At 37.5% G+C, this 10,745-nt stretch overlaps 1 protein-coding gene across 1 annotated transcript in view; it reads right to left on the reverse strand.

The window, feature by feature from the left end:
• LOC140929440 (uncharacterized) overlaps window positions 1-8,493 on the reverse strand; it is a 39,104-nt gene extending 30,611 nt beyond the window's left edge. Inside the window, exons 1-4 of the mRNA XM_073379240.1 lie at window positions 8,428-8,493; window positions 3,823-3,894; window positions 2,341-2,669; window positions 2-140 (exon numbers count right to left, since the gene is read on the reverse strand). Of these exons, the coding sequence (XP_073235341.1) occupies window positions 2-140; window positions 2,341-2,669; window positions 3,823-3,889 (535 nt within the window). The 5' untranslated portion in view covers window positions 3,890-3,894; window positions 8,428-8,493. The remainder of the gene's footprint in view (window position 1; window positions 141-2,340; window positions 2,670-3,822; window positions 3,895-8,427) is intronic.
• Between the last annotated feature and the right edge of the window lie 2,252 nt (window positions 8,494-10,745).

The following is a 10,745-nucleotide window of genomic DNA, read 5'->3' on the forward strand; positions in this document are numbered from 1 at the left end:
CCTTTACACCCATACACCTCCACCCTCATGGATATGTGAGCGTGCCAAGCTGTTGGTCTAAAGCGGATGTAGCGCGCTCTGATTGCATGGCTGAGCTCGTGGTAGACCACAGTGTCCTGGTCTGCGTTTCCAACAAACTCCTGAAAGTAGAACGTGGACTTTGTTTGGAAAAGATCCTTCAACTATGTATAGGTAAGAGGTTGTGAGGCTTAGAAAGGAAGCAACAGCAGCGTTTTGGACGGGTGCAAAAGCATGGGAGATTAGAGGAGTAACGTTGTTAACTTGGCGTTGGTTTTGCGCTTGGTGTTTGGCTTTTGCCGTGGACATTACGTAGTGGATATGTCAAGGAACGATAATTAGGTTAGGAGAGTTTGTGTCCAGGTAGAAAACGATCCTACCTTGATTCCGACCTGTCCTTGCTCCGTGTAGTATTGAAAGTTGACACCGTCGTCACTGTACTGCACTTTGTACTTGGTTACCCACTGGCCGTATCCATTTCTGCCTTGCGTTGCTAGGCTGGTTACCTTGGTGTGCTTATTACCCAAATCAATCTGCAGCCACTGGCCGAGGTTATTGTGTTTAGCTGACCATGATCCTGCTTTGCCGGGAACTGCTTTAAAGTGGAGTCTTGCCTGGATGGCAGCATGATTGGCATCCCACTCCGTAGAAGCACGAAGTTGGCCATTTGAGATGGCACCGCTTTCCATGCCCAGAGCATCCTGACATTCTGTACGTGAGAAATATTATAGTGGTTGTTTTTTTCCTTAGTATATAGCTTTGTTTTGGATTGTTGGGTATATTAGAAGATTGTAGTTTGTTATGGACGACGTAGAAAAGACTTTCTTTGTTTTGTTGCTTTTTCTTGTTTAAGTTTTTTTTGATTATGGTTAAAAATATAATTCTTTAGTGATATTTTTGCAGAAGTAAAATCTCAGGTGAGTTTTACTTACTGAAGGAATTACTTTGCAAAGAAACGCAAATCGGGATCGAGGGCTTTAACGAGAAGTTGGCGAAACACGTTGTCCCCGAAAAGAAATATAAAGAGAGGATTTGTAATTTGGTTTCGTTTTGTAAATATAAAAGCATTACTCCTAGGCATTGTTCATGCTAAGGAAACTGGGGTAAGATTTGGCAGTTTGGGCATTTGGCTGGTGTGAGCCTTTACCCTTTTCTTAATACCTTATGGGTTTACAACAGAATTGTGAAGAGTGTAACTGATAACCTGGTCAACATTTATTTCCATCCGCCAAACTGACGTTGACAGATTAATGATTCGTACACAAAGTAAAGGTTAGGGTTAGGGTTTTTGCTATATATATTCAAATCAAACCATTCATTGTCAGGAAATCCTCGGTGGTGTAGGGGTTAAAGTGAAGCATTGCAGAGCCGATGCTCCGAGATGGAATCCTTCTAGTGCTTTCCGAAATTTTTTTCCTTAAAAAGTGAAGAGACTTATACTTTTATGAACAGAAATTTTAAGAGACAGAGAAATTTCATGTAAGAAAAGTGAAATGTCTTGTGAGAGCCACTGAGAGGAAAAGGTCAGTTTGGCGAATGGAAAGAAGTGACGACCTGATAACCTTTACATTACTTAGGTTTCTGGAGTGCTAAGTTACCGTACCTTTACATCCGAATACTTCAACTCTCATTGAAATGTGACCATACCAGGCTGTTGGTTGGAAACGGATGAAACGCGCCCTGATCGGTTTGGTAAGTTTATGGAAAACCACAGTGTCTTGATTTGTATTCCCTGCGAACTCCTAAATTAACAAAACAGACACAGTCTCTGTATTTTTATCATTAGGTAAGTCAATGGATAGTAGTTTTAGTTTTTCGAGTATATTGGAACTACCTGGCTTTTCACTGCTGGGGACAGTTGGGCTAGGGAGAGTTGTTTTTGCGAAAAATGAAGCAGCTTTCTCTAAATAAAAATTCAAGAAAAGGATAAAATTTGGAGTTTCAGTGTTTAATGGTAGAAAAAACACACTTATTTCAATTAATTTTTATAAAATCATGAAATTATAACATGCTCTTGGGAGAATTTGCGAACGTTATATTTGTAATGATCTTTTTCATTGAGAGACAAATACCTTTTTGTCTTATTTACCTGAGTTTGAAAGAATTTTTTAAAATACTTTCCCCCTCAGGGTCGTTGTACAGGGCTAAATGTATACCTATAGGCTTCTTGTCTAAGTACTATCCACCACTATTTGCTTTCCTTTTAGGGAGAGATGTTGAGTATGTTAAGGGCAAAAAAGCCACTATAAAATGAAAATTTCGTTGAATATCAGTTGTGCATAAAATAGTCAGCGCCCTGTTCGTCGTAAAAGTTTGTCTCACCTTGATTGCCACATTTCCTTGTTCCTTGTAGTAATGAAAGTTGACACCATTGTCACTGAATAGTAACTTGTATTTTGTAACCCACTGATTGTATGCATTCCTGCCTTGCGTGGCTATGCGTGTTACTTTTGTATGCTGATTAGCCAAGTCAATTTGCAGCCATTGGTTCATGTCATTTGAGCGAGCTGACCATGATCCTGCTTTGCCTGGAATTGTTTTAAAGTGGAGTCTTCCCTGGATGGCAGCATGATTACCATCCCACTCTGAAGAGGCTTTTATTTGGGCATCTTGTATCGCACCGTTTTGCATACCGAGGGGTGTTTGACATTCTGCAAAAATATGCAAATCTTAACTTTCTGTTAAAAATGTACAGTAAGCTCTCTCGTAAGCGACCACCCATGGTGCACGGAAAAGTGGTCGCTTACGGGAGGTGGTCGCTTATGGGAGGACGTAACAAAGTACTTTTAAACTTAATTGATTAACGTAAGTAGATAAAGATAACAAGTACAATGCAGTTTAAAATTTGTCTCTTGTTAATCATAAATCGCCTAAATGGGGTGCATATACTTAATTGTACTCCAATTCAGACTTAACAGTATTTACATTTCACAATCACTCGGTCGCATTCGAAAGCTTCTCGACGAAATCTAGAATGCTCGATTGCTTTTGTGTTTTGAGCCTTAAGTCAAAAAGAATATCAGGCACTTTCGTCTGCAGACCCCGATTATCGGCGAACTTATCTTTACTTGAAAGTACACTCTGTACTATTATTAAAGTGTATTTTTTGCTCTGGGTCAGCGATGTTAAAAACTGAACATTTGTGACATTCGAGTAACTCTACAAGGAGAGTGGTCGCTTACCAGAATTAGAAACAGAAAACAAAAGAATATGTCAAATTTTTGGCCTTAAAAGTGATCGCGGTCGCGTAAGAAATAGGAAAAGTGGTCGCTTATGAGAGTTTTTGAAACAGTATTTGTGAGAAACAAAACGTTTATTTTTAAAGTGGTCGCTTACGAGAAGTGGTCACTATGAGGAAACTGACTGTAAACAGAATTGTGCAACTTTTCAAATCCATAAGACCCCAAGCTAAAAATATAGTACATTACTTATCACTACATTGTAATGTTAGTACTGCCTTTCCTTTAGATCAAACTGCGTTCCTTCCTTCCTGATGAGTTGCGTTTTGATTCAAAGTCAGTTCTAGACCAGAATCATCCTCGGAGACCCAAGGGCGATCAGTCGGATCTTGACAAACTGCCCCTGCTTTTTGACCCTTCGCGATTGACCACCCCTGGGCCTCCGAGGATGGACCGTGATAGCTCATGACATGTTCCAAAGTCAACAAGAAAACTTAGCATTGTTTGGTCAAATTTTCCAATATTTTCTTTTTCTATTTTGAAGCTTCACATCTTTATTATGGCGCGGGCCAGATTCCAATTCCAAAGAGTTGGCCTTCGAGTACATGGTAAAAAAGGGGCTTACTTGGAATTCCACCTTCCGCTATTGTAAAGCAGACCAACAGTAAAGGTGCCACCGTGAAAGGAATCATTTTCCCTGCGTAGAAAAGAAAAAGAAACTTTGGGAATACTTTCTAAATGTCATATATTCACCCTTGTTTAGACTCTGGACTGCGAATTCCTGAAAACACTGTAGAAATCCTACTGCAGTGTTTTTAATTTTCCCTCCCGTATAGCTTTTCTAGTGTTTCCTTCTTAAACCCAATATATATTTATATTTTATTTACATAAGGAAGTTCAGAAAATTGTGATGCATACTTCATTAACCTTCCTTACATCCGAAATTTATCTCTTTTCTCCTTTCCCCCCAAAATGTCCAATATACTTCACTACATGTAGGTTCCAATCTTCAACAACTAGAGCCCACTAAAGTCATTGGAAGTCTAGTCGTAAAATACCTCGTTAGTTAGGTATGACCCAATACAAGCACTCTTCAATACCTGTTTGATGTATTTTAGAAGCACAGCACAAATAGAAATGAGGCGGTCCAGTGAATTTTATTCGTGCTTCCAGTGAAATCTAGTCTTGTGTGCTGGACCCAAATAAGGAACCTTCAAATTTTAAGTACTTTTGTTGTTAGACAGGTTGATAACAAGCGTGCTACACGCAGGGTTTGTACAGAGTTTAAAATTCTTGAAAAAGTCTTGAAATTTGCCCTGCAGTTTTCCAGACCTGGAAAAAGTCTAGAAAATGGAGGTAAAGTCTGGAAAAATGATGAAAAGTCTTGACTTTTTTTTTCAAAGCTATAACAAGCGCTGTAAAAGTGAAAATTTTTTATTTTGGTCAAATTTTATTCAATATAGCCAATACGTTTGCAGCACATCATGAAAAAAGTTTTGTTCCTGCGTTTTCTAAGGTCTCTATTGATCACCCATTTGATAATCGTTGAGTCTGGAAAAGAAATTATTGTTTGTAAAAAATGTCTGAAAACATTCCTGAAGTTAATTTGGATTCAAAAATCGGTAGGAACCCTGTACAAGCTTGCACACGCTGAAATTGAGTTGGATTCACTTGTTAATTCAAAACAAAAGGATCTATCTATCTTTCTTCTCAGGAAAACATTTTTGGAAACGGGTGATATATAAACCGTCCTAAATAGTTAAAAAACCTACAAATAAACGCGGTCTGCTCTGCATGTATATCTTTTGTAGTTCCATAGTTTCCTCTTGTAGAAAGTTTTGGTTTGAAAAGGAGAAATCCAAGACAAATTTCCTGACTACCGTTGTCTTAAGGATTACTGCATAAATCTATGGATGTTATAAAAATAGTGTTCTTTTATATTTCAAATTTTTGAACCTGTATCTTTCTAAGTTTAGTTTTCTCATAATCATCTTTATTGATCCGCGTCGATTAAGGGGATTTGTTAGATTATATTTAACCCATCAATATTTTCACTACAGTTCTAACCAGTCTATTGTGATCGTCCCAGTCACCTAAAGTGTTTCGTGTGGTCGTCTTGATGGCCGAAACATACTTTGAGAAGGATCGCGCAGTATTTGGTGCTTTAAAAATCACGATGAATAAAGGACAGTGAAGAGCACGGGCAATTTAATACAACATCTTCCAGCAGGTTAGTATTAGAAGAGGAAAAAACGAATCAGAAGCCAAATCAAGGTTTTATAGTTGTCAAGTTTCCAAATGACACGTAGGCAAACGAAGTGTGGTTGTTGCAAGCGCGCGAAGAACTGAGGTACTATGTTTTGGTAAACGTTTTGAATGTTCTTTTGTGTACCACAGGAAAAAAAAGGGAGAAAAAGTGCCAAGACATGAAAAATATGTTCTCTTGATAGAAGAAGACGTCAGAGAGCAGTGTTATAAACTATTATTTTCGAAATTTGAGTCAATAGTTATTTTCGTCTTGCTGCGATTGGTCGTGAATTGACTGAAAGGAAATCACAACTAAAGAAATCAAAAAATTACGTGAAACATTGCTTCGTTATATCAGTAATACTCACCTGCGCAGTTTCCTCTGAAGACGTTGCTTTGTCTGGCAAAGGCTATTTCTGGCTTTCCATTTTTAATAATTTGTCAGAGTAAACATAAAGAAATTATTAAAAATTTGGATGGTAAACTAATTTTTGGCCACTTGTAAATAAATCATACTGCATGTGCTCAAGCCCTCCCAAGGCAGTTAATTGCTTTAAATAAATACCGTGGCATGTGGGATGTGGTATAGGGATGGTGGTAGGGGTGGGAAGAAATATGAAATATGCTCAATCCCTACCAAGAAATTTTCCCTTTTATCAACTTAATACCTTTTGCATCTCAAACAAATAGATGCTTCTAAAACCTTAGGTAATGAACAGTAACGTACCACTAAAGATACAATCGATACATTATCAGTCTTAACCTTTTATTGAATACAAATGGACAACGTTTCTAAGCGTTTAAATGGGTGTAAGCGGGTGGATTCCAAGGTGGTGGGAAAGGGGGAGGAGAGGAGGAGATGCTTTTGAAATAGATGGTCTTTTTGTTCCATAAATACAAGTCGTGAATGAGTGGAATAACGTGTTTCTCCATAGAAGTAGGTTCCTATTTGCGCATAGTAAAGTCACTTGTTTTGTGACCAATAAAAGTGTCTTCTGCGTACGTGCACGGGTTGAATCTTTGCGAAGGAAAAAGTAGGAAAGTGAGCAACAAGGTAAACTGTCATATTTGATAATTAAATTCGGAACAATAAACGTTAGGTAGTAAATACACTTAACAGTTATAAAATAATAAGTGTTATAACATTGGTGGCGCGCCTTTTCGCAAACTTGCACAATTTGACGGTTCAATAAACGTTATTGACCATTGTTAAGGTGGTAGTTGTTAAGCTAGATGAAGAACTGAATACTCAGGGATAATCACTACTTTAAGTGCCCAGAAAGGATGTGGAAAGTGCTGTGGACTTTAATCAAAACTGAAAGCAATCTTAAGTCGTTGTTCTGATTGATTCATCTTTATGCTGCATCTTTGAAGTTTTTTAGGTGATTACGAAAGGTATGAACCCAGGAGTCATTTCATCACTGGGAGGAGTATAATCGTAGGAGTAAACGTAGTCCTGGAAACGACTGTTATTGACAGTGACTGACGTTTCGACAAGCTGTGCGGAGAGATCTTTAGAGTCATAGTGAATTGTATCACTTCAGTTGATGGTATTAAATAACCAGATTTTAATGCCATCAACAATTGATACAATTCACTTTTCACTCTAAGATGACTACCCAACAGATTGTCGAAACGTCCGTCACTGTCAACAACACTAGTCGTATTCCGGCAGGACTATGCTCACCTCTTTCGGATCATATCCCACTTCAGTACATTTGCGATTGCTTCCCATTTAATTCCCGCCTTTCTTATTTCACTGTTTTTGTTTCACGATCACTCATCAGACTTTCTTTGAATATTATCGAGCTGCATATGTTTAGATATGTTCGTTTATTCTGATTATCAAACACAATGGGTCAGAAAAAAATTTTGTGGTAAAGCCATTACCATTCCGATTCTGTCCACCTAGTTCATATTTATCCAGTTTGCAGCTATTATTATTTTGCCGCATATTAAAAATAAAGCGTGACAACAAAAGGAATAAAATAATTAATAAATGTCATAACAGTGATATCAATAAATATCCCTTGTTTATTCTCTGTAGCACCAGGATAATGCCTTTTTGAACATTCGATTATGAAAAGCAAATAAAGAGCTGATCGGTACGTGGGCGAGGATTTTAACCAAGTGCCGAGTCAGACATCGGCTAAATCGGATCACACACAAAATTTCTAAAGAAATTCTTTTACTCTGTCATAAAAAGGCACACAAGTTAACTAGCACCATAAAGACTTTTACTTTTCATTGGGTGATGCAATCGTGTAGTCACGTTCCATAACTGCATTTATATAACTTAGTGTAATTTAAGTCGATGGCAATAACAATAATTATAATTAGCATTAACGTGGCTTTCAATATCTGGTGCATCTCGATCTTCGCTAAAGGCTGATGGACTTCAAAGCTAAAATTGTAGCTCTAAGTGCTCCATTGTGGCAAAGATTCACAGTTTTGTTGTCTATTCCTGGTTGTTGGAATTCTGGAATCTTACCTTTCCTGTTTATGTACAAGTTAGGGTGAAGTCATACGTGGATGGCCTTTCTTACCATACGAAAGTGTCAAATGCTGCTGAAAGTTCTAATAGAAAGGAGATGAATGCTATCCTATCCTGCGCACAGAGGATGTCATTGTTTAAAGCAGTTTAAGTACTTTGATATTTTTTGTATGCCGATAGGTCTCGCGCAACTTGTTATCCTAAAAGAGGCTGTCATATCCTTATCAAGTACTTTTGTAAGTAAAAGTATGCTATCTTATTCTTTTTTACTTCTTAGATTGGATCGTCAATCGTCTTAGCAAGTTCATGTTTGTTGAGGTCAACCAAGGCACTTAATATGACAAAAAAACAATTTTTTTTGCGTGTCTTAGGAAAAAATAAGTAGAAATAGATAAAAGGCGAGAACTATATCTTCTCCACATAAGATCATGTCTGAAAGCAGTCTTTTAAACTGTTAAAATATTGTTGCGTTATATTAGTAACACTAACCAGCTCAATTTCTTCTGAAGACGCCTTTGCTTCGTGTGGCAAAGGCTACTTCTGTCTTCCTGTTGGTATTATTTGTCTGGGTAAACATGAAAAAGTTATTAAAAGTTCAGATGGTGAATTAATTTTTGGCTACTTGCAGATCAATCGTGTCGCACAAGGCCAAGCCCTCCCAAGGCAGTTATTTACTTCAAATAAGTACCGTGGCATCTGAAGCAAACGCCGACGCCTCTGTACCCTGTGTTACATAGCCTTAGTATAACTGGTCGTCTCTGACTAGGATGTCTAGATTTTCCCACTCTTACTAGAAGGTCAGGGAACAAATTGGATGGTTGGCTCGGAGTACTGTCAGGTTTTAGAGTAAACCGGGCTGTCAAACAGCGCTTAAAACCTTGCAGAAATTTGTGTTTTCGATTGTGTCTGTGGAAAATCCGCTGATTTAGTGTCAATTGGACCAAGGCTCGAGGATAAAACTTGAGTAACTCGATCTCGTTGCTGTCAACTCCAGAGGTAAATCTTATTGCGAAGTCATTTGAATGTTAAAAAATGTAAAACTCAGAACGTTTAGCAAACGTTTAAGAAACCAAAAATACAGTCAGAATTCTAACAACAGTTGACATTCGCATACGCCTCTTTGTCTGTTTTTGTGTTGTAAGGCCGGTCCCTGTTTAGAAAAGTTCAGTTGTCCTCTTAATTCTCTAGCCAAGAGCTGACAATTGCGCTCTCGAATGCTACGATTGTTTATATGTAGAAAATTTGTCCCTGTTAGTAGGAGGACCCTACAATCGAAATCCGGCCGAGCCAACTCTTTTTTCGCATATAAACGGTTCGCCAAGTTTTGTAAGGAAATGTTGGAAAAGTTGTCTCGCCGAGGGTAGCTCGGGTAGGCGAATGTAAAAATGCTGTATATATATTTTGAAGTCATAAAGTTATGACTCTGCAAAAATATCCTATCCAGACTTAATGCAAACTGGTCACTCTTTTAAATTACAAACTTCCGCTTTGCCTCAACGGAATCAAAAAGTTGTTGTGAGTATTTCAAAATTCTGTCAAAAAGGTCTTTACCTTATTTCCCAACAAAGAATTACAAAATCGAGTGCGTCTTTCGCCGTGTATGTTGTACCTTTGAAATTTAACCAAAGCGCCACCTAAAACAAAGACTAGAAGGGTTTCATTATCAGCATATTTTCAAGTTAATTTTTCGTTAAAATGTAAACAATCGCACTCGTAGACATGCTGAAATGCTGGCAACGCAAATCGTCAATGATCCAAAGTAAAAAAAAAATAGATAAAAAAGGCAAGATGGGCAGGTAGTAACCAAAACCTAAAAAAAAATAGAGAAAAAAAGCGAAGAAAAAGTTTTGCAGCTTGAGCGCACTTAAAAATTTTTTTCCTTTACGCAAATAATCGAGGTTGACGTTTTTGCTTACATTATAGCAAATTAATTCAACAATTATATTCTCCAAAGGCAAGGGAGGTATGATTATTCCCTCGCAAATTATTATTTGATACAATTAAGTCTGAGACGAATAATTGCTTAAATATGATATATCAAGGGAATATCGGAGAGAAAAAGAACAACCTACTCAAAATGATAAATGTCATTGTGTCTTACGCGTCACCAAACAGCGAGACTATGCGATTTGAATTTCATGATTTATTATACAAGAAAAAAAAATGTTGTCCTGAGAAAACAATTCTTGGTTCGCAACCGCGTGACAAGGCGGCCGAAGAATTTACATGGAAATGGAGTTTTGTTCCCAAAAGAGAAAGATGCTTCTGTTCTTGACCACCAACATGGCCTCTGTGACGTCACGTGCAATCCAGCAATTGAAACGGAATCCATCAGGAAATAAAGAAATTTTAATCTTCAGCGGACAAAAACCTCGTACCAGAATAATTTAATGCATATTGCATTCTTTTTTACATTTTTCAACGGCTATGGATGTAATTAGTTATGTGTAATAACCCCAAAGGAAATTTCTTATGGGGGCCCGAGAAAATTTATGTCAAACTTAACAAAATGACAACTTGTACATGAAATTTTCAGAATTTCACGTGTGTTTTTTCAATTCTTGTGAAATTTGACTTTCACTATCTCGGGCTCCTATAAGAAAATTTCTTTGGTGTTATTACACATAACCAATTACATCTCTAACCCTTGAAAAATGTAAAAAAGAATGCAATATTGTTTAACTTATTCTGGTACAAGGTTTTTGTCCACTGAAAATTTAAATTACTCAATTTCCTGGTGGATTCCGTCTTAAAGCCATTTTCCCCTTTCTCTCCTTCCCCTGACACATTCTACAAAACTTCATGAG

Source organism: Porites lutea, chromosome 1 (genome assembly GCF_958299795.1).
Source record: "Porites lutea chromosome 1, jaPorLute2.1, whole genome shotgun sequence".
In the NCBI taxonomy this organism is placed as follows: Eukaryota; Metazoa; Cnidaria; class Anthozoa; order Scleractinia; family Poritidae; genus Porites; species Porites lutea.